General features: G+C 43.2%; 1 protein-coding gene across 1 annotated transcript; it reads left to right on the forward strand.

Moving 5' to 3' along the window:
- The first annotated feature begins 2,683 nt into the window (after positions 1-2,683).
- Positions 2,684-15,182, forward strand: LOC132515558 (Kruppel-like factor 18). Its single transcript, XM_060141942.1, is given in 5 exon segments — positions 2,684-2,698; positions 8,466-8,891; positions 13,376-13,588; positions 13,736-14,393; positions 15,007-15,182. Coding segments are annotated over 5 exon segments (1,488 nt in total).
- The last annotated feature ends 10,167 nt before the right edge of the window (positions 15,183-25,349 follow it).

Below are 25,349 nucleotides of genomic sequence, written 5' to 3' on the forward strand. Positions count from 1 at the left end.
ATTGTTTCTTAAAACCCCTTTTATGACTATGAATTGTTGACCTGATGTCAACTTGCATGTGTTCATTATCTTCAATTCAGCAGGGACACTCGAGTCAACAGCCACAGGTAGCTTTTCTCTTTCTCATCAAACAGTTTAGGAAAAGGAATTACATTAGAAGGATACTGTTTAAACTTTGGCCAAAAACTTAGTAGTTTACCTGGTTATTCACATGACGTTCTAAATTTTTATTAGAGTGTAACCTTTACCATTTAACCAAAGTTTTACTTTTTCCACTTGGCAGGTCTATTTTTTCAAATACAAAACCACCTTAAGGTTGAAACTACTCATTTCTTCAAACTATTTACTGTATTTCTTTTACCAATCAAAGCAAATTCCGTCAGTGACACTGGATTTGAGAGGCTTGCGCCCTCGGTTTTATCTGTGAAAGTCGACGGGCCTTCAGTCCTTAATCAAAGGGAATTTCCCAACTTATCCAAAGGTAACCTGGAAAGGAAACAGCTTTCCTTTGCCCTGGGGGTGTGCTCACACCAGGCGCTTCCTGCACATGCCTTGCTTCAGAATCAGAAAAGCCAGTCCCTCCTGAGGACCCCGAATTTTCTGGGATGGCATCTCATTACTCTACTCACACAAAGGAGAAAAAGCCGCTCTAAAAAGACTACACTGAGGGCTTCCCTGGTGGTTGAGAGTCCGCCTGCCGATGCAGGGGACACGGGTTCGTGCCCCGGTCTGGGAAGATCCCACATGCCGCGGAGCGGCTGGGCCCGTGAGCCATGGCCGCTGAGCCTGCGCGTCTGGAGCCTGTGCCCCGCAACGGGAGAGGCCGCAACAGTGAGAGGCCCGAGTACCGCAAAAAAAAAAAAAAAAGGCTACTCTGTCTATCCACAGGAATAGATATGAAGACATAAGTTCCAGTGAGAAAAGGCAAATTTAAGAATAAGTGCTGGACTTCCCTGGTGGCACAGTGGTCGGGGACCCACCTGCCAATGCAGGAGACATGGGTTCGATTCCTGGTTCCGGGAAGATCCCGCATGCCGCGGAGCGGCTGGGCCCGTGTGCCACAACTACTGAGCCCGTGTGCTGCAACTACTGAGACCCACGTGCCTAGAGCCCATGCTCCGCAACAAGAGAAGCCACGGCAATGAGAAGCCCGCACACCGCAATGAAGAGTAACCCCCGCTCACCGCAACTAGAGAAAAGCCTGCCCGCAGCCATGAAGACCCAATGCAACCAAAAATAAATAAAATTATTTTAAAAAAAAAGAATAAGTGCTGGGCTTCCCTGGTGGCTCAGTGGTTGAGAGTCCGCTTGCCGATGCAGCGGACACGGGTTCGTGCCCCTGTCCGGGAAGATCCCACCTGCCGCGGAGCGGCTGGGCCCGTGAGCCATGGCCGCTGAGCCTGCGCGTCCAGAGCCTGTGCTCCGCAACGGGAGAGGCCACAGCGGTGAGAGGCCCACGTAGTGCAAAAAAAAAAAAAAAAAAAAAGAATAAGTGCTGAGTAATGCCAGGTATATGAGTCTAAAAGCACATAGAAACACTATACGTTGTCATTTACATATGTGGAATAGTGAGAGAAAACACAACAGTGGTTGCCTGGGGATGAAGGGGTTTGATTGAGAAAACGGTCTGGATTATAAATGAGAGCAGCTGCCTCTGAGAGAGCAGAGGGCAAGACGACTGGAGATGCCGACGAGAACAGGCCTTCCAGCGGCCAAGAGCAGAAGCCAGGATCTGGAAGTCCGTCCAAGGACCCCGTCAGGCTCCTTCTGCCCCGCTCACCTCACCCCTCAACCCAGGTCGGGGCCCAGGTGAAAGGGCATGAGCACCTTGCTTTAAAATTTTTAGAGACCGGAGGCTGTCGGGGCTCCCCTCAGGCGGGTCTACAAATGGTTAAAACCCCGAGGCTTGTTGGTCATGGATGAGCCATAGGCCGTGGGGACCAGACGCGAACCTGGAGCAGAGTTGGAAGCGGGTCAGAAGTCACTCATGCGACCTCAGTATCACTCTGCTGGGATGAAACAGTCTCCGTGGGACTTGAGGGTGGGAGAGGGGAGGTGGAAATCATTTCTAGGTGATCTCATCAAATCCAGGATTTCACCCTGGAAGTATTTCTGATTATGTTTACAGCCAAGAGATGGAATCTGCAGAACTCAGTGGTGATTGGATCCTGGGCTGACACCTCTGATGTGTTCAAGGGCCCAGATTACTAACGCTAAGCCCTTTGAGTTCAAATCTAGAACCTATGACTGACTCTCTGTGTGATCTCCAGCAAATGGCTTAACCTCTCTGAGCCTCACTTTCTGCATCTTATGCTGACAGTTATAAATTCCACCTCATACTACTGTGGTGAGAATGAAATGGGCTAATTGTGTAAATCGTCCCGCCCACCCCACCCCACCCCCACCCCCCGCCACAGTTTGAACACCTGGGAAATGGCTGTAAAAACGTCCCGAGGTGCCTTGTGGGTAACCCAATCAGGTAGGTAACCTGAAAGGTTTAGAATTCCCAAGTGTCTGATTTGGGTGCGCTGGGATCCGCCCAGAGGGCGTGGCCAACCAAAGAATGCTGGTCTGGGACCCCAGTACATCCGGACCCCGAGACTATATAAGAGGTCAGCTAGTTCAGCCTGCAGCCCAGTCTTGGCAACTCTTGACTCACGACGCTGAGGTCCCTGGCCACACAATGGATCCACTGACGGTGAGTCTGCGGCCAATGTCTGGGTACTGAGGTGGAAGGTCGTGAGTCCTAGCAGGGGGTACACTCTCATGGAAGAGGAACCCAAACATTCAAAACATTAATTTATTTGAGGCCTTCTTTACTGAGCACCCCTGTGTGTCTGCACTGTCCAGGGGGTGCCCTCGTGCAGACAGTCGAGTTCCTGAAGAAGAGACAGTGTTGGAACCTGTCCAGTTGGCTGCTGTCCCCGAAGGCCCCTTGAGGGCAAGGCTGCTGCCTAGATTGTACACCCCCCAGTCCCCAGATCACTACCTGGTACTGGGCAGCTGCAACCTGTGTGGAAAGGATGGAAGGATGTGCAAAATGGGTGGCCATGTGTGGAGGGGCCTGGGTGGATTCTGGTAGAAATTAGACAATCAAGAGAACGAGTTATATAGCCCCTGGCAGGGGGCACCGATTTCTCCCTTCCTTGAAAACATTTTATATTTATTTACCCAGCTTTATTGAGGTATAATTGGCAAACTCGCATAAATGTAAAGTGTACAACATGCTGATTTGATGTATGTATATGTTGTGAAATGATTACCACACTCAAAGTGGTTAACACAATCATCACCTGATGTGGTTACCTTTCTGTTTTGGGTGACGATGCTTAAGATCTACTCTCTTAGCAAATTTCTAGTATCCAGTACAGCATTATTAACTATCACCATCATGCTGTACATTAGATCCTCAGAACTTATTCCTCTTATGAATTGTGTACTCTTTGACAAAGAGCTCCCACTTCCCCACCCCCCATCGCCTAGCAACTTCCACCCTTCTCTCTGATTCTATGAGTTCAACTGTTTTTCCTCATTTTACATAAAAATAATAAGATAAAGTTTATGTTTCTTTCTGACTTATTTCACATAGAATAATGCCATGCCCTCTAGGTTCATCCATGTAGTCACAAATGTCAGGATTTCCTTCTTTCTGATGGCCGAATAATGTTCTCTGTTCTCAGAAAGTAGAGCGTTCCTATGAAACTTTTTGTAAGCTGAAATGGCATAAAGCAATGAGGCAATTACCTCAGGACGCTTCTTGCTAAAGGATGGGCAAAACAAATGGAGATAAAGCCCAGGTGCTCACAGACAGAGTTCAAGGGTATGGCGGCTTGCTGAAGAGGTGCTGAGTGTAGTCCCCCAGGGAGGAGCTGCCACTCTCCCTGTTCTGGGTGTGCGTTGCCTCTGTTCAAGTTCACTGCAAAACAAATGTTGAGGGACTTCCCTGGTGGTCCAGTGGTTAAGAGTCTTCATTTCCAGTGCAGAGAGTGCGGGTTTGATCCCTGGTCAGTTAACTAAGATTCTACATGCTGCACGACGTGGCCAAAAAAAAAATGATTAGCACTATTTTCACTTTCACCTGTTTTTCTAAAAGTGAAAATCCTCTTCTGGTTTTTTTTTTTGTTGTTGTTGCAGTATGCGGGCCTCTCACTGCTGTGGCCTCTCCCGCTGCGGAGCACAGGCTCCGGACGCGCAGGCTTAGTGGCCATGGCCCACAGGCCCAGCCGCTCCGCGGCATGCGGGACCCTCCCGGACCGGGTCACGAACCCGTGTCCCCTGCATCGGCAGGCGGACTCTCAACCACTGTGCCACCAGGGAAGCCCCTCTTCTGGGTTTTTTGTTTGTTTGTTTTTGGTTATTGAAAACAGGTATTAATGTAGGTCTTCCATAAAAGCAAAGTGGCATAATGCAAACTTTCCAAAAAGCTCTGGATACCTGAATAGCACATTTTCTTTATCATTCATCCTATGGACAGACACTTGGGTTGTTTCCATATCTTGACTATGGCGACTAGGGCTGCATTGAACCTCTGAGTGTGGATCTCTTTTCGAGATACAGATTTCATTTCCTTTGAACACCCAGAAGTGGAATAGCTGGATCATATGGTAGTTCTAGTATTTAATTTTCCAGGAACTTCCATACTGTTTTCCATAACAGCTGTACCAATTTACATTCCCAACAGCAGTGCATGAGGGTTCCCTTTTCTCCAAATCCTCCCCCAATTTTATATCTCGTCTTTTTGATAGTAGCTATTCTAACAGTTATGAGGTGCTATTTTACTGTGGTTTCTGTTTGCATTTCCCTGATGATTAGTGATGATCAGCACCTTTTTGTGTACCTATTGGCCATCTGTATGTCTTTGCAAAAATGTCTGTGAAGGTCCTTCGCCCATTTCTAAGTCAGATTGGTTTTTGCTATGGAGTGGTATGAGTTCCATATATATTTAGATATGAACCCCTTATCAGATAGATGGTTTGCAGAGATTTTTCTCCCATCCACAGGTTGCTTTTTGACTTTGTTGCTTGTTTCCTTTGCTGTGCAGAAGCTTTCAGTTTGATGGAGTCCCACTTGTTTATTTTGGCTTTTGTTGCACATGCTTTTGGTGTCAAATACAAAATAATCAATGCCAAGACCAGTGTCAAGGAAATTTTTCCCCTATGTTTTCTTCTAGAATCTTCATGGTTTCAAGTTTTATATTTAATTCTTTAGTATATTTCAAGTTAATTTTTGTGAGTTCTATAAGATGGGGATCCACTTTCATTCTTAAACCTGTGTGTATCTAGTTTTGCCAACACCCCTTATTGCAGCGACTATCTTTTCTACATTGTGTGTTCTTGGCACCCTGGTCAAAGATGCATAGATTTATTTCTGGCTCTCTATTCTGTTCCATTAGTCTATGTGTCTCTTTTTCAGCCAGTACCATACTATTTTGATTACTATAGCTTTATAATACAGTTTGAAATCAGGAAGTGTTATGCCTCTTTTCTTTCTCAGATTGCTTTTGTAATTTGGGTCTTCGGTGGATTGAGTTGAACTTTAGAATTGTTTTTTCTATTTTTGTAAAAAATGCCATTGGAATTTTGTTAAGAATTCCTTTGAATCTTTAGATCAATTTGGGTAATTGCTCATTTTAACAATATTAATTCTTTCAATCTAAGAATAGGGGATATCTTTCCATCTATTTGTGTCTTCTTCAATCTCATCAATAGAATTTTCACTGTTCAGGTGTTTCACCTCTATGGTTAAATTTATTCCTAAGTACCTTATTGTTTTGATGCTATTGCAAGTGGGATTGTTTTTTTAATTTCTCTTACTGAGAGTTGTTTGTGTATAGAAACACTACTGATTCTTGTATCCTGCAAATTTGCTAAATTCACTTATTCTAGGCATGTTTTTGTGGAGCCTTTAGAGTTTTCTGTATATAACATCATGACATCTGCAAACAGATATTTTTGCTTCTCCCTTTCTGATTAGGATGCCTTTTATTTCCTTTTCTTAATTAGTTGCTCAGGCTAGGAATTCCAGTACTATGTTGAATAGAAGTGACAGCTGGCACCTTTGTCTTGTTCTGGAACTTAGAGAAAAATCTTCAGCTTTTCAACACCTAATTTGTAGATTTTGTCATGAAAAGGTGTTGAATTTTGTCAAGTGTTTTGTCTGCAGCTACTAAAATAACCATATTTGTTTCATCCTTCATTTTTTAATTCATTAGACACATTTATTGATTTGTGTGTATTGAACATTCCTGTAACCCAGGGATAAACCCCATTTAAGGATGGTGTATAATCCATTTAATGTGCTCTGAATTTGGTTTGCTAGAGTATTGTTGAAGATTTTTACATCTATGTTCATCAGGAATACTGACCTATAATTTTATTTTATTATTTATTTATTTGTTTATTTATTTATATTTCTTTTTTGTTGGGTCTTCATTGCTGTGCGTGGGCTATCTCTAGTTGCGGTGAGTGGGGGCTACTCCTCGTTGTGGTGCACAGGCTTCTCATTGCGGTGGATTCTCTTGTTGCAGAGCATGGGCTCTAGGTGTGCAGGCTTCAGTAGTTGTGGCTCGCGGGCTCTAGAGTACAGGCTCGGTAGTTGTGGCACACAGGCTTAGTTGCTCCACGGCAAGTGGGATCTTCCCAGACCAGGGCTCGAACTAGTGTCCCCTGCATTGACAGGCGGATTCTTAACCACTGCGCCATCAGGGAAGTCCCTGGCCTATAATTTTATTTTCTTGTAGTGTCCTTATAAGCTTTGGTGGCAGGATAACACTGGCCTCATAATGAATTTGGAACTAATCCTTCCTCTTCAATTATTGGGAAGAATGTGAGAAAGATGGACATTAATTCTCTAAAGGTTTGGTAGACTTGATCAGTGAAGTCACTTTCACTGTTGGAATCTTGTTGGAAAGATTTTTGATGACTGATATACGTCTATTCAGATTTCCATTTCCTTATGGTTCAGTCTTGGTAGGTTGTATGTTTCTAGGAATTAACCCATTACTTTTAGGCTATCCAATTTTTTGGCATATAATTGTTAATAGTAATCACTTATGATCTTTATATTTCTGCAGTCTCTGTTATACTCCTTCCTCTTTCATATTTGATTTTATTTGTTAGACTGTTCTCTTTCTTTCATCTATAGTCTAGCTAAAGCTTTGTCAATTTTGCTTGTCTTTTCAAAATCCATGTCTTAGTGTCATTGACCTTTTCTATTATTTTTCTAGTCTCTATTTCATTTATTTCTGCTATGGTCTCTGTTATTTCTTCTTTTCTTCCACTAGCATTGGTTGTAATTTGTTCTTTTCTAGTTCCTTGAGATGTGAACTTTGATTGCTTATTTGAGATCTTTCTGGTTTCTTAATGTGGGCACATAATTGTTATAAACTTCTTTTCTAGAACTACTATTGCTGTCTCTCATATGTTTTGGTATGTTGTGTTTCCATTTTCATTTGTCTCAAAATATTTTCTTTTCTTTTGATTTCTTCTTTGACCCATTGATTGCTCAGCAGTGTGCTGTTTAATTTCCACATATTTGTGACTTTTCCAACATTTCTCTTTTTTGATTTCTACTTTCACACCATTTTGGTAAGAAAAGATACTGGATATGACCTTAATCTTATTAAATTTTTAAAACTTTTTGTGATGTAACATATGATCATGATTTATCCTAGAGTATGTGTACCTGAGAAGAATGTGTATTCTTGTGCTGTTGGATGGAATGTAGTATATATGTCTGTTAGGTTCATTTGATCTAATGTGCAGTTCAAGTCCAATATTTCTATATTGATCTTCTGTCTGGAAGATCTATCTATTGTTGAAAGTGGGGAATGAAGTCCCCAGCTACTGTTGTGCTGCTGTCTATTTCTGGCTTCAGAACAGTTAGTATTTGTTTAACATATTTATGTGTTCTTATGTTGAGTCCATTAATTTACAATTGTTATATCCTCTTGATTAATTGTTCCCTTTTCTTATATAATGATATTCTTTTTCTCATGTAACAGCTTTTGATTAATCAACTTTTCTGATATAGTATAGCTACCCTGCTCTCTTTTGGTTTCCATTTGCACGGAATGTATTTTGTCATCTTTTCACTTTCCTCCTACATGTGTCCCGAAACCTTAAACATCAACTATATTACAATTTTTAAAAGTCTGTGGGGCAAGATCTCTGCAGGGGATGGTATGGTATTCATGCATTTATTGAGATACCACGTCCACTGACAGATGAGAGTACCATAGGGAAAGCTCATATTTTAGAAATATTACCCTGACTGTCTTTGGAGGATACACAAGATGGAGTCAACCCCAGATTCACAGAGGCCAATTAAGAGGCAGTTGCAGGCTTTTAGGCAAGCAATGATGGTGGGCTAGACTAGGATTTGATCAATAGGTATGGAGAAGCACGGTGTGTGGAACTGGGATTTGAGCTAGGTAAGGCACATGAAATTCTAACTTTTTTTTGCAGGATCTCACAAATGAAGACCAAGTTCATTTATCAGGCAGTGGCAAAGAGGCTTCAGGGGACTCTTACCTTCAAGCAATTGAAGAAATTGAGGCATTTTATCAATACCTCAATGAGAAATATAAGGCAGGAACTCCAGCTGCACCAGAGCCAGAGCTCTATGTACCTCTGACTGACCATGATGAGAACAGCCAAAAGGAGTCAATCCAGAACCAGGTGATGTATCCTTTGAAGCCCACAATGATGATTTCTACACGTTCTAACATCCCTAGACAGTTCTTATCCCGAACTAAGATCACTCCATGTTAGAGCCCTTGATTTGCCCTTGGAAACCTAAGCAAGACCCTTTTTGACCCCAAGGTGACCTCTTTTGATGAGAGCAAACCCACAGTAACATCCCAGATGACAGATGTTACTGACACCCCAAACACATCCTGAGATTTTAAAGGCTGGTTGCAGACCTAGAACTGGGGGAGTGGAAATCAGAAGTCCTTTACTGGGTCCTTTTTCTATGAGGTCTTCCCAACTGGATCTGTCACACCCTGCTAAGGATGAAGTAGAGTTCTCTAGTCTTGAGGAGCTTTCAGTCCAGTAGTGAGGGAAGGGGAGTAGACAGGCATAACAGTATTTCAAGAGTGTAAATGAGAGGAAAGGAAGTGCCCTAATATGATGTTATTAGAGGTTGACTTCCAATGAGGCTTCATCTCAGAGAATCCCTAGGTTTTTTTTTTTTTGAAGTGGCGCTTTTTTATTTTTTAATATTCATTTATTTGCTTGTGCTGGGTCTTAGTTGCGGCCGGCAGCCTCCTTAGTTGTGGCTCACAGGCTCCTTAGCTGTGGCATGTGAACTCTTAGTTGCTGTATGCATGTGGGATCTAGCTCCCTGACCAGGGATCAAACCCGGGCCCCCTGCATTGGGAGTGAGGAGTCTTAACCACTGCCCCATCAGGGAAGTCCCAAGAATCCCTAGGTTTTGATGGTCCTTTTTGTTGGAGTGTCTCCACAGTGACATTGGCCTCATGAGGGTACCCATTTCCACACCTCCAAGTGACTGTGGCTTCTGCTACATTGTGGCTTGGAAAATTCCAGTTATTTCCAAGTGTGAATATATATAATAATTAAATTTAAGGGCATCTATCACTTCTATGGATTTTTTTGTAGGAGAAGATGACTTTGGAGTGCCCTCAGTCTACCATAGTCAATGGCTGTACAGTCATAAATTTTTAATATAACCTGGGGGAATTATCCTAGCTGTCTCTCTGCTCTGAGATTCAGGACAGGACAGAGAGACCAGTCTTTGGTGGCAGGGATAGGAATGGATGTCATATTTGATAAGACAGGCTATAGTCACTAAGACACGTTACTGAGAGAGACAGGCTGAGCAAATGACAGGACAGGGATATGGCAAAACTGAGCAGACTGGTCTGGCTAAAGCAGGACAAGAGCTGCAAGGAGGCACACAGGGTGAAAAGATGTGAGGCTACTGACATGATGGTTTTGGGGAGTTCATTGTAAGCTTTCTACCAGATGTATAGGAAACCTAGAAGCGTAAGGATGGCCAATGAGAATAGAAGTATAGACTTTGGCCATGTGCACGTTAGGCCACTGCTTGTAATGAGGCTCCTTCTTGGAATGGTTCCTGGAGGCTGATGCTTTCCAGGATGGTTCTCAGGAAGCTGGAATGCCAAGGACAACCCCGTACATTTCTGGGGGAAATGTCCACAGTGGTTCAGGTCTGTGACCACCCAGAGTGAGATAGGTCCAATTCAAGTTAAGAGTCTTCTACTTAGGCCATGTCACTTCACCTTTTTGGACCCCTATTTACTCTTCTTTAATAGGGATTAAGCATGGCTCCTGTTTCTGAGGCATGATGGGAATAAAATGAGATAAGATGTTTGGAAGTTCATTAATTTAACCAAATCTCCAGTAGGATGTCTGGGAGATGGGACATCTTTGGAAAAGTCTCTGGGCAGGGGCGGGCAATACAGAGATAGGGGATTAAGAGGTACAAACTCTTATGTATACAACAAGCTACAAGTATATATTGTATAAAACAAGGAATATAAAAATTATTTATAATAACTAGAATTTGAGTATAACCTTTATTATGATTCACTATATTGTATACCTGTAACATATAATACTATACATTAAGTATACATCAATTTAAAAAAGGTCTGTGGGGCAAGATCTCTACAGGAGATGTTGGGGCTTTCATTCATTCATCGAGATTCCCACCTTCACTGATAGATAGGAGTTGCATAAGAAGACTTTTCTTTTTCTTTTTTTTTTTTTTTTTTTGCGGTACGCGGGCCTCTCACTGTTGTGGCCTCTCCTGTTGCGGAGCACAGGCTCCGGACGCGCAGGCTTATTGGCCATGGCTCACGGGCCCAGCTGCTCCGCGGCATGTGGGATCTTCCCGGACCAGGGCACAAACCCGTGTCCCCTGCATTGGCAGGCGGACTCTCAACCACTGCGCCTCCAGGGAAGCCCAAGACTCTTCATTTTAGAAATATTACTCTGACGGTCTTTGGAGGTTACCCTACATGGAATCAACTCCAGATTCACAGAGGCCACTTAAGAGGCAATTGCAAACTTTGGGCAAGAAATGATGATGGGCTAGACTAGGATTGGGTCAGCTGGGATGGAGAGGAAGGGTGTGTGAAATTGGGATTTGAGCTGGTTATGACACATGAACTTCTTTTTTTGCAGAATCCCACAACTGAAGATCTAGTTCAGTTATCAGGCAACAGCAAAGGGATGTCGAGGGACTCTTACCTTCAGACAATTGAAGAAATTGAGGCATTTCTCCAGGACATCAATGAGACACATGAGGCAAGATGCCCAGCTGCACCAGAGCCAGAGCTCTATGTGCCTCTGACTGCCCATGAAGAGGACAGCCAAAAGGAGTCAATCCAGAATCAGGTGATGAAATTTTTGAGGCTCACAGTGATGATTTCTGCATGTTCTAACATCCCTGGGACAGTTCTCATCCAAAACTAAGATCACCCCATGGTAAAGCACTTGATTTGCCCCCTGGAAACCTTAAGTGAGACATTTTTTGACCCCAAGGTGACCTCTTTTGATGAGAGCAAACCCACAGTAACATCCCAGATGACAGATGTTACTGACACCCCAAACACATCCTGAGATTTTAGAGGCTGGATGCAGACCTAGAGCTGGAGGAGTAGAAATCAGAAGTCTTTCTTTGGGTCCCTTTTCTCTGACGTCTGCCCAGCTGGATCTGTCAGACCCTGATAAGGTGGAAGTAGAGTTCTCTAGTCTTGAGGAGTTTTCAGTCCAGTGGTAGGGGAAGGGGAGAAGACAGGCATGACACTGTTTCAAGAGTGGGAATGATAGTAAAAGAAGTGCCCTAGTACGATGTTATTAGAGGTTGACTTCCAGTGAGGTTTCATCTCAGAGAATCCCTAGGTTTTGATGGCCCTTCTTGGAGGATTGTCTCCACAGTGACATTGGCCTCATGGAGGTACCCTTTTCCACACCTCCAAGTGACGGTGGCTTCTGCTACACTGTGGCTTAGAAAATTCCACTTACTTCCAAGCATGAATGTAGATAACAATTAAATTTAAGGGCATCTATCACTTCTATGGATTTTTTTGTAGCAGAAGATGACTTCGGAGTGCCCTCAGTCTACCATAGTCAATGGCTGTACAGTCATATGTTTCGAACATAGCCTGCGTGAACTATCCTAGCTGTCTCTCTGCTCTGAGAGTCAGGACAGGGTGAGAGAGACCAGTCTTTGGTGGCAGGGATAAGAATGGATGTCATATTTAATAAGACAGGCTATGAGCAAGGGACAGGACAGGGATATGGCAAAAGTGAGCAGACTGGTCTGGCTAGAGTAGGATAAGAGCTGCAAGGAGGCACATAGGGTGAAAAAGATGTGAGGCTACAGACATGATGGCTTTGAGGAGTTAACTGGAAGCTTTCTACCAGATGTATAGGAAACCTAGAAGCGTAAGGATGGCCAATGAGAATAGAAGTATAGACTTTGGCCATGTGCACATTAGCCTCTGCCTGTAATGAAGCTTCTTGGAATGGTTCCTGGAGGCTGATGCTTTCCAGGATGGTTCTCAGGAAGTTGGAATGCCAGGGGGAACTCCAGGAGATCTCTTGGGGAAACATCCACAGAGGATCAGGTCTGTGAGCACCAAGAGCAAGACAGGTCCAATTCAAGTTAAGAATCTTCTACTTGGGCCATGTCATTTCACCTCTTTGGACGTCTGTGAATTCTTCTTTAATACGGTTTTATCATGGCTCCTGTTTCTGGGGTCATGGTTGGAATAAAATGCGATAATATGTTTGGAAGTTCATTAAATTAAACAAATCTCTGGTAGGATTTCTGGAAGATGGGGCATCTGTGGAAAAGTCTCTGTTGGGGCGGGACAATATAGAGACAAGGGATTAAGAGGTACAAACTTTTATGTATACAACAAGCTACAAGGATTTATTGTACAAAACAAGGAATATAGCCAATATTTTATAATAACTAAAAATTGAGTATAACATTTAACTATTGTGAATCACTATATAGTACATCTATAACATATAATAGTATACATCAAGTGTTCATCAATTTTTTAAAAGTCTATGGGGCAAGCTCGCTGCAGGAGATAGTGGGGTGTTTCCATTCATCTAGAATCCCACCTCCACTGATAGGTAGGAGTAGCATAGGAAGACTTTTCATTTTAGAAACATTACTGTTTATGGAGGGCACACCGGATGGAGTCAACTCCAGATTCACAGAGGTCAATTAAGAGGAAATTGCAGGCTTTTATGCAAGCAATGATGGTGGGCTAGACGAGGACTGGGTCAGCAGGGATGGAGAGGAAGGGCGTGTGGAGTTAGGATTTGAGCTGGGTAAGACATCTGACTTCTAACTTTTTTTGCAGAATCCCACAGCTGAAGATCTAGTTCGGTTATCAGGCAATAGCAAAGAGGCTTCCATGACTTCTTTCTTTCTGACACTTGAGGACATTGATGAGTTTCTCCAGGACATCAATGAGATACATGAGGCAAGAACCCCCGCTGCACCAGAGTCAGAGCTCTATGCACCTCTGACTGCCCGTGATGAGGACAGCCAAAAGGAGTCAATGCAGAACAAGGTGATGAATCCTTTGATGCCCACAAGGATGATTTATGCATGTTCTAACATCCCTGGGACAGTTCTTGTCCATATCTAACAACAACCCATGTTAAATCCCTTGATTTGCCCCCTGGGAACCTAAAGTCCCTTTCTTTTTGACCCCAAGGTGACCTCCTTTGATGAGAGAAACCCTGCAGCAGCATCCCAGTTGATGGATGTCACTGACACCACAAAGGCGTTCATCACTGATTGTAAAGTGACAACCGTTAATGCAAACAAGATGACAATCCCCAATAAGGGTAGCCAGATGAAGATCTTCGATGATGACCAGAGCCTCAGTGGAGGCCAGATGACCTTTGGTGGGGACCAGACCCTCTATGAGGGTCAGATGAAGAACCCCAGTGAATGCCAGATTCTCAGTGGAGCCCAGATGACCTTCCCTTGGGACCAGGCTGTCTCTGGAAGTCAGATGAAAACCATCCATGTATACCAGACCCACAATGGAGGCCAGATGAGCTTCAGTGGGGACCAAACCCTCTATAGGCGTCCGATGAAGATACTCAATGATGAGAACACTCCCCATGAAGTCCATATGGTGCCACATTCCTCATCATCATTGCCATATCCTAGATTTCTGTACATTTCTAGTTCCTATTTGATCCAAGGACAACCCCTAGAAAAGCAGAAGTGGAATCTGAAGATTCAGAGATGTTCGTTGCAGAAGAATTCTGACATTTTGAAACCCTACATCTGTACATACCAGGGCTGTGGGAAATCGTATTCAAAATCTTCCCACCTGCGAATCCATGAGCGCCTACACACTGGTGAGTGAAGACTGAAATATAAGGGTGTCAGGAAAATGACTAAAGATCTCTGCCTTTATAAGACTTTGGGGTCATTTGAGATTGTCGCCACCTCCCTCTAAGTCTAGGACCCAGAAGACCCTAGAAAATGCTGGCAAATCTGAAAGGGTATATAAAGCAATCCTAAGAACAGACACTAGTTCTGGGCCAGAGGCAACCTGGCTGCAGCCTTTTGTGTATTGAATGTCTGGGATGATGGAAGAAGTGGAGAGATTTGTTTGACCTCCTAGGATGGTCTTGACTTTACCTCTCCTGGGACTTCTCTTCATGGACTCCTATAGGTCCAACAGATAACCCCTCTTCCTCAGCTTTCTTTACCCACCACTGACCTTCGTCTTCCCCTCCTGGTTTTCTTTTTCTTTTCCTCTCCCTCCTTCACAGTTTTCCTCTCAGCCTTCTAGCCCATCCTGCCCTCCTTCTCTTCCTTTCCCATGCAACCCCTCCAATCTCCTGTCTGTCTCTCCCTGTCCCACTGCAACATGCCCAACCCCTTTTTCTTCTCCATTCATTTCCAACTTCTGTGTCCCATGCTATCCTGAAGCATGACAAGTCTTCCTTTCTTTTTGGGGTCCAGGAGAGAAGCCCTACAAATGCAACGCGAAGGGATGCACATGGGCCTTCTCCCGTTCGGATGAGCTCAACAGACACGTGAGGAAGCACACCAGGGAGAGGCCCTACCAGTGTACTAAATGCGACAGGAACTTTTCACGATCAGATCACTTAAAGCAGCATCAGAGAGTCCACAGATAAATTTCTTCCATGATACCAAACCTATCAGCCTTTGAGAAAATGAGTTGAGCTGAAAGATTCTCCCTGCAAAACTTTGCTCGGTGCTCAGTACCTAGCACATAGTAGATGCTTAATATTAGTTGTAAACTTTTAAGGTTTTCATTTATTTTTTCTGAAACATATAAAGAGTGCATGTATGCATTTCAATAGAATCAGCACTACTCTTCATTCACTTTCCTGTACGTGGTGAATGTTCTCAGTGTGTTGTGTATGAATCCTTGTAGATCGCTGCTTGTGTATTTACTTCTATGTGTACATGTAAAGATGTTGATATGTAGATGATTGCAATGTGGCATAGCATAGTTCAGATGTATAAAGAATGTAGCATTTCATATCTGAGCTCATGTTTCTTTGGAGGTTCATTTCAAGGGAGTTGAGAGGGACACTTGGTCACTTCCAGTGTCAAGTGGCCTCAGATTAAATGAAACTCATTTGGATGAACTTAATCTATTAAAAGGTTGAACCTCTTGTCTTGGCTGTTTTTCTCTCAGACAAAGTGTCTCTTTTCCCCTCTGCCTTCTCTATATGCCGTCAGGACACAGGGGGTGGTGGTATTGGAGGAGGAGTCAAGTGCTGGCTGCCAGGGGAAGGACATTTCCTTTCCATGGGGGCTTCAGGGTCTTTTCATCATGGCTTCTGCTGACATGTCTGCAGCTGCAGTGACCTGGGGTCTGTTTCTCTTGGCCTGGGCATGGCTGGACACCTGCTCCTGTGGAGTTTAGCCATCTTTGCCTGCTGCTAGGTCCTTCTCCTAGCAGGCCCTGTCCTCTTAGCTGTGGCTTGGGCTCCCATCCAAATGCCAGCTTGTATAATATTCCCCCTGGAAAAGTGGGTAAAACCCAGGATGTGATTTGTCCCACTGCTCATTTCCAAGGGGGGGTCCTCTGAAAAGCACTTTCCAGACGAAGACTTAAAAAAGAAGCAGACTACAAATCCCAGGGCTTCAGTTTGCCCTGCAACATTTGAAGATCTACGTAACCCACACACTCTCACCTCACACAGGTCTCAGATGCTAGATCCCTCAAGATCCCCACATGGATTATATGAGGGCGTCAATAGCTAAGGACTCCAACCAGTCACTGGACCTTTTTTATGTTTGTCAGGGCAGTCATGTCTGGAATGAGATATCATGCCCATTCCCAGATAATGCCGAGGAATTTCACTGGATACTAGGTCCTTGTGCCTTGCTTGTGTCAGTGGCCCAGCTATGTAGCTGCGTGTGAGTCAACTGGGGGTCCAGTTCTTGTTAGGTGGTGCCCTTGTCTAGGTCCACCAGGAGAATGTCATCAATATAATAAAGGCCAGTGTTCCCTCCAGGGGCAGGACTTTTTCCAAATCACATTCATCACCGATAGCTGGAGAATTAGATAGCCTGGAAGTAAGACATTAAAGGTATACTGCAACCCTTTCCTTAGGAAGGCAAATTGATTTTTATCATCTGGGTAGAGAGGGGATGCTTAAAAAAGCATGTTCAGTAACAATTGCAACATACCAAGTTCCCTCAGCTTGGGCAATAACCTCGGTGATACAATATCAGGTACCTCTCTGGAGCTATGGCATTGAGCCTCCTATAAGCCATGGTGAGTCTCCAGATACCCAAGGCCTTGAGCATGGTCCGGGTGGGGCTATTGAATGAAGAGTTCTCTCGTGGAGAACTTTGGCTTCTGTGAGATTGGCAATGTGGGTGGCTATTCCTTTTTTTGACCAATCAGCCCATATTATTTTGGATAAACCATGCTACTCAGCACTGGGAGGAAATTGGGTAGGTTCATGAGTCATCCTCCCACTAAAATGCTGCAGTTCTTATCAGGGATTTGGGGCAAAGGCAGGTAGGAGTACACACAGACAATCCATCTATACCAATAATGTGTTCAGTACTGAGCCATGGCAAAGGAGCTTTATAAGGACCCACAAGGAATTACCCATAGCTCAGTTTCAGCAAGACTCCCAGTGATAGAACCTCAAACCCCAAACTGGAGAGGTTTATCTGTTCCCCCTCATTCTGGAGCAAGGATTTCAGGGATCACAGTCACTTGTGTACCAGCAGTCAAAGGCCAAGGAGTGCATATTTACCATATCCAAGACATGGAAGTAATCTAAGTGTGCATTAATGGATGAATGGATAAGGAAGATGTGGTATATGTATACAATGGAATATTACTCAGCCATAAAAAGGAATGAAATAATGCCATTTGCAGCTACATGAATGGAACTAGAGATTATCATACTAAGTGAAGTAAGTCAGACAGAGAAAGACAAATATCATATGATATCACTTATATGTGGCATCTAAAAAATGATACAAATGATCTTATTTACAAAACAGAGACAGACTCACAGACATAGTAAACAAACTATGGTTACCAAAGGGGAAAGTGTTGGGGAGGGATAAATTAGGAGCTTGGGATTAGCAGATACGCACTACTATATATAAAACAAATAAACACCAAGGACTTACTGTATAGCATAGGGAACTATATTCAGTACCTTGTAATAACCTATAATGGAAAGGAATCTGAAAAAGAATATAGATATAGATGATACAGATACACATATAGATATCTGAATAACTTTGCTGTTCACCAGAAATGAACACAACATTGTAAATCAACTATACTTCAGTTTTTAAAAAAAGGCCAAGAAGTGCAATTCTCCCTCACATCCCTGTTGAAACTTGACCTTGGCTTAGGGCCTCCAGTCCCCCGTGGGGACAGAGGGATCTTAGTATGGCCCGTAGTTTTGTTAATTTTTTTAGTCTTATTTATTTTTGAATGCCAAGAGGTCCAGGTAAAAGTGGCAGTACTCTTCATTTCCAGGCTCCCCAGGAGCCCCATCAGGTGTCCCATGGCCCAGCATTTGGTCCTGATTTCCTTGGCCTATCAGTTTCCTTTGAGACTGCCAGCCAAGAATCAAGTTCAGAGAACTTTCTAGGAAGGCCTTAGCCCAGTTTGCCCAGGAGAGGGCGCCAGGCCATTACTCTAACATCAGTTATCTCTCTCGCTCAGTCTTTGCTATTTTGCCAGTGGCCACGTTTTCCACATCTAGGAACTCATCAGTTAAGACTTGAACTGTGTCGTGGACCAATTGACCTGACTTCACAACAGGGTGTAACGGCCTAATGACCAGGGCCAACCCAAGTAGCATCTACAAACCTGGAAATTTGAGTCTGGCTAAGTCTTACCATCTACTGTCCTCAGTCCCTCATTGTAGGTCCCCATGGGGCCACAAGGATGGCTTGCAGGGAGGTTATATCCTCCGCAGGTGTGGTCTAAACAAGGGACCTGTCACACGTGAGCCAAACCTGAGGGAGTGCCCAGTAGAGGAAGGGGGTCTCAGATGGTGGGGCTCTCTCCCTTCCCTCTTCCTCTTCCTCCCCAGCCAAAATGGACACCATCAGGGCACTTTGAAAGAGAGGGTCTGTAGCAATGCATCCCACAAACAGACTCTCCATCATGAAGTTTAACAAGATGATCTTGGTTATGGTGGAGGCAAACTAACCAAGTCTCCAGGTCTCCTTGAGCTACTGGAGAAAGCAATCCTGAAGGACTCCATACTCTTTCGCAGACAGTATGAATCTCAATAACGCACTGGGTTGCCCGGCCTCTGTTGGCACCAGGAACCTGCTTGGATCCAACAAGAGTTACTGCATGCAACGCAGTGTCTCTGACAGCTGTTAGTCCCGTTGCTGCAGGACCATGAACAGTGGCCAGGGAGCTGCTACCTTAGCTTTCCTGGAGTCCCTCTGTTGGATTTCTAATTTGACCCATGAGGGAACTCAGCCAAGGGAGTTGAAGACCAATGGTTCCTCTCAGAACTAAAAGTTTCCATAAATAATTCACTAGCACTTCCAAGGCCCATTTGCATGGCTGTGGACGTGCCCAGGGGACCCTAAGGTTTTTTGTTCTTCCAGAAAGGCTTAGGGCTCGATTGGCCACCCTGCTGGCTGCATCAATTTGTTGAGTTGCCAGGTGCCAAGATGGTTAATTAAGACAACAAGCCAAACTGCAGGGAAAAGTCCAACCTCACTTACTGTGTCACTGCAAGCAAGAGGTGAAATGGAGAGGTGCTGGCTCCTTAATGCTCCGTTTTCCACAATGGAAAAGATTTTCACACGTTGGGGTATGGGGAAATCATTCTGGCTTATACAAAGTTTGGCCTAAACTTTATGTGAACTAGAACATCCTGGCTTTTGGCCTGTCAAACATCCACTGTACATCTGCTTTAACTATAGAAGAATGCATTATCTAGAAGTAAAAAGAATGTCTACTTTGAGGATAAGAATCAATGCTTCCCTTCCTATGACACCAATGTTAGTACTCGTTGGAAGATTCCTTTCCCAAATACCAAGGCCATACTGACTCGCCATGTATTGGTGCACTCTAACCTGTTTCTTCTGAAACATTGAAGGAATGTACCCTTGTCATGTCTGATGTACTTGTCCTGAGAAGATATGAAACTGTGCTGAAAGTCATGCATCTCTGCAGCACTTCCTTCCTTGGTGGAGACTGCACTCCAAGGCTAGTCCTCAGTATGGCTAGAATAACACTCTCCTCTATTCCTTATTTTAGATTGTTTATTGATTGTTGGGGTTGACACCCGCTTGGAACAGCACAAGGCAAGGGTCAGATAATACAGGCAGACAGGAATGATCTCACTGCCAAGGATCCTCAAACAAACACTTCCTGTCTTTTCATGCACTTGGGGGATCTGGGGGAGGAAGAGGAGGAAGGGCTAAGACTGGAAAAGTACTGAGTCATAGTGAAGAAAAATGCCTCACCAAGGCCCCTGGTAAGGAGGCCTCTGGATGGAGGTGACCAGGCAAGAAACACAAATATGCATCAGTTTATCTGGTCCAAGTGGCCCTGGGATCCTTGCAGCTCCCTTCAGGAAACTGCAATGGCCTGGCTGCGCCTGGCTGCCTGGCGTGGGGAGGGCAGCTTCCCCCAGCAGACCAGTCAGGCAAAGCCTTATGGTCAGACCTGAAAAATCATACACAGGATTTAGACTGGAACCTGATTCCTCACCCAATTTCAGAGTTGGAATATTATTGATACTTTTGTACCTACTTGTGTTCTCCCCCATCCAACCATCTGTCTAGCCTCTAGAATTAACAACTACTCTGAATTTTGTATGTATAAAGTCCCTTGGTTTTCCTTGTAGCAATTTATTATGAATGTATGTATTCCAAAAATGTACAGTTTTTCTTATTTTGTGCTTCATGTAAATGACATTACGCTCCTCATAGTCTTCTGAACCTGATTTATTCTCAACTCAAAATGATATTTCTAAGATTCATTTGTATTATTGCTTGGACCAAAAATAAAAAGAAATCCTTAACAACTGCCAAAGAAAATTTCAATGCCTTATCAACACACTGGGGTGGGAAGGAGACCAGAGATATGAGAGTGCACTTGGGTCTTATGTCAAGTGCAACCAACCGAAAGAGAAAAGATAATACAGCCGTCCCTTATTATCCAAATTTAATCTGCTGGACAGTGAATTTTTAGACATTGACTTAAATATGCAAAATTGTAACATATTTCCACCCCATTGAAAATCTCAGCCAATTTCCTCAAATTTCACTAAAACACTCATATACTAACCCACCAAGCATTTCACATTATATAAAGAATTAAAACCCTCAATTCCATATTTATTTATAATGCAATAAACTCACTAGTAGACATGGCAGTGTGCAGTAGGCCACGATACTGTACGGTATGGGATACTAATTGCATTCTCCATTTGCACCACAGCAAACATGCTCTGTGATTGCATCATTCAGAGTCCAATCAGGAGACAGAAAACACAGTGATTTAAACATTCATGAAACAGAACGAATAAACTGTGATAAAAGAGTAACTCTCAGATGCAAGGGAACATTATATGAGACCCTAGGGCTGAAAGAGCACAGGCTCAGGAGTAAGGACAAGCATGGAAGGTGAGCCCTCTCTCTGAGGTTGGGGTTCTGATCTCATTGAAGAAGGTATAGTTGCAGAAGGTGGATGGCAGAGAAGTTTGCAGGTTTGTAGTCATTGCGGAAGCAGAGCTGGACCACAGTCACTGCTCAAGCAGGAAGGAACCCTCCAGGGTGCAGGTGAGCTGTAGACGGGGGCTGGATGCATGAGTGGGAATGGAGGTGCTAGTGTGGGCCAGAGGCACAGAACACACAGTGCCCATGGTGGAAGGGCTGTGGTGCTGGGAGGGTTAGAGGAGACAACCCTGAGAGTTAGCAGAGGGACTGAGGGCACTGGTGTGGGTGGGAGGCCTGCAGTGTGCAGTGTCTTCATTGACGGGGCTGCGGGAGGATGATCACCAGGCTGTGCTCTGGCTGCAAAAGGTCAACAAATAGTAATATGGAGGCGGTGAACGAAGACGCAGATAGATCAGTGGGATGAAATAGAAAGCTCATAAATAGACAGAAGGACCTATGGGAAATAAGTATAAAAGTGACAAGTCACTGGAAGAAAGATGATCTTTAAGAAATTGTGCCGGGAGAGCTGCTTAACCCACTAGCAAAAGTTGAAATTAGATCTGTAGCTCATTCCATAGGTAAAAGTAAACTCAAATGGATCAGGAATCTATAAGTAAAATATGCAACCATACAACTACTAGAAAAAGAAACAGGTGAATTCCTCTATAACCAGAATTTAGACATGGGGTTCTAAGTATGACTCACATCCAGATGCAATAAAAGAAGAGAGTTCGTAAAATTAATTGCCTGAAAATAAAAATCTTTCACATGGCAAAATATAGAAAGATAGATTATTGATAGATGATAGATATAGATAGGTAGATGATAGATAGATAGATAGGTAGACAGATAAAATCAAAAGACAACTGGCAAATTCTAAAAATGAGGGGGAAATACACAAAAACTGAGAGGAAAAAATGGACAAAATCATGAACAGATAATTCACGCTAAAAAATACTTCAATTGCCCATAAATATATAAGAAGAAATCTAGTTGTCATTCATTATTTGAAAGGCAGAAATTAAAACTACAATGGGGCTTCCCTGGTGGCGCAGTGATTAAGAATCCTCCTTCCAATGCAGGAGACACAGGTTCGAGCTCTGGTCTGGGAAGATCCCACATGCCGCGGAGCAACTAAGCCCGCGAGCCACAACTAGTGAGCCTGTGCTCTAGAGCCCTCGAGTTACAACTACTGAAGCCTGTGCTCTGCAGCAAGAGAGGCTACCGCAATGAGAAGCCCCTGCGCATAGCAATGAAGACCCAACGCAGCCTAAAATAAATAAATTTTCTAAAAAATTATAAAACTACAATGAAAGAGTGAAGTCAGTGAAAATGGTGCGGTAAAGACCTCCAAAAATTCTCTCCTCCATAAAAGCAATGAGAACCCTGGAAAAAATTGTTAGAATTCAACAGTTTTATAATTCAGGAGATTAGTTAAAGGCTTGCAGCTATCTGGGAAGAATTTATTCAAGAAAAATGGCTGATACCAGTAAGAACAGCGAACTCTTGGCATTTCAACTTGTCCTATTTCCATCCACCTCAGCTCCATGGTAGCCTTGAAAACTAACAGCCTGCAGTCATGGTGAAAACTAGCAGCCTGGCAGCCACTGCAGGGGACAGAACAAGCCTGGAGTTACTGTAAAGCACTGTTTCCAGAAAACTGTCATTATTTGACCTGTCTGGTGGTTCCCTGAAAGAACCCACTTGCAAGGCTGACTATATTTGGCCAGCCTCAGAGCTTGCCCAGTGCAAACAGCCTTTTCTCCAGGGATATTTATCAAAATGACCATAGGCAATTGTTGAACACCACACTTGCTTGACGCAGTAGATAACAGTTGGGAGCAAACAAACCAAAAAGGTTAAATGGAAAAGCTGGGGAATAAGATATCCATAGGAGACTCTGGAAAGTTCCAACATATAACTGGGATTCTAGAAGGTCACACACATACATAGGGCTGGGCTCATGCCCAGGCCTCTATGCATGCTCAGGAAAGAGATGGCCTTAGTTTCTCATCTCTGGTTAACTTTGAGGTTTTGTGCAAGCAGGAAGTGAAAGCTAATATGGAGATGTCAATTGCCTGGCTGAATATTGAAGATGTGCTACCCCAGTGTGCACACAGGGCCACCTGGCAAAGACTGTAAAACTTACTGGTTCCAGGCATCTAAAGAGATATCTGTCCAATCATTAGCTGACCATTAAAGTAGCTAAGCAGAAATTTTGGTCACACACAACAAAAAATCCAATCTCTGTAGAATTATTTCAGAAAAGTCACTAAGCAGATAACAACCACAAATACAAAAACCAACCCTGGGAGGGGGGGAAATTGGATTTCTAGAGTTGCCACATTATTTTTAAAATGTCAAGTTTTCAACAATACAAAAAATGATGAGACATGCAAAGAAACAAAAAAGTATGGCCCATACACAGGGAAAAAAGTAGTAGAAACCGTCCCTAAGGAACACCAGACATTGGACTTACTGAACAAAAATTCAAATCAGCTAATTTAAATATGTCCAAAGAACTTTAAAGAGTATGAAAATGATGTCTCAGCAAATGGAGAATATAATACAAAAACAGTGGGATATACACATGCAAAAGAAAGAAGTCACAGCATAGACAAAAAATTAACTCAAAACGATCAAAGACCTAAATATAAGAGGTAAAACTAGAAAACCCCTAGAAGAAAACATAAGGGTATAAATTTATGACCATGAATTAGGCAATCGTTTCTTAAATATGACACCAAAAGCACAAGCAACCAAATTAAAAATAAATGAACTGAACTTCATCAAAATTTAAAACTTTTGTACTTCAAAGGACCCCATCAAGAATATGAAAATTCCACCCACAGAGTGGGAGAAAGTATTCGCAAATCATATATCTGATAAGGGTCTAGTATCCGAACATAAAAACTCTTACAATTCACCAATAAAAAGACAAATAACCCAATTTAAAAATGAACAAGCAATTTGAAAAGACATTTCTCCAAAGAGAGAATACAAATGGCCAATTAGCTATATTTGTAAGAAAAATACAAGAGAGGTATACAAATGGACAATAAACGCGTGAAAAGACATTCAACTTCATTAGTCATTAGGGAAATGCAAATTAAAACCACTGTGAGATACGATTTCACACCCACTAGGATGACTATAATCAAAAAGATGGAAAATAACAAGTGTTAATGAAATGGAGAAATTGGAACCCTCATGCATTGCCAGTGGGAGTGTAAAATGGTGCGGTCACTTTGGAAATAGTTTGGCAGCTCCTCCAAACGTTAAACTAGTTACCATGTGACTCAGCATTTTCACACTAAGAGAATTGAAAACATATGTCCACGCAAAAACCTGTATATGAGTGTTCATAGCAGCATTATTAATAATAATAAAAAGTGGAAAGAACCCAAGTGTCCATCAACTGATGAATAGATAAACGAAGTGTACCATATCCATACAATGGAATATTCTTCATCCATAAAAGGAATGAAGTCTTAATTCATGCTACAACATGGATGAAGCTTGAAAACATTTAGCTAAGTGAAAGAAGCCAGTCACAAAAGACAACATATAGTATGATTTCATTAACATGAAAGGCCCAGAATAGGCAAATCCAGGACACAAGAGTAGATGAGTGGCTGCCCAGGGGTAGAGAAAGGGGGGGAATATGGAGGTGACTATTAATGGGTATGGGGTTTCTTTCTGGGGTGATGAAAACGTCTTGGAATTAGTGGTAATGATTGCACAACTTCATGAATATATATTTTTAAAAATTATTTTATTTTATTTTATTTTTTTGCGGTACGTGGGTCTCTCATTGTTGTGGCCTCTCCAGTTGCGGAGCACAGACTCCCGATGCACAGGCTCAGCGGCCATGGCTCACGGGCCCAGCCGCTCCGTGGCATGTGGGATCTTCCCGGACCGGGGCACGAACCCGTGTCCCCTGCATCGGCAGGCGGACTCTCAACCACTGCACCACCAGGGAAGCCCCATGAATATATTTCTTAAATGCTGAATATACACTTTAAAAAGATGAATTTTGTTATGTGATTTATTATTATATTATTCAGATACAAACTAATTATTCAATGAATAAATGAATGGGGGGAATAATAGACAAATCTCTCAAGCAGAAGAATTCCAAATAATTTACATAG

The sequence above is a fragment of the Lagenorhynchus albirostris genome, chromosome 2 (assembly GCF_949774975.1).
Source record: "Lagenorhynchus albirostris chromosome 2, mLagAlb1.1, whole genome shotgun sequence".
Taxonomy (NCBI): domain Eukaryota; kingdom Metazoa; phylum Chordata; class Mammalia; order Artiodactyla; family Delphinidae; genus Lagenorhynchus; species Lagenorhynchus albirostris.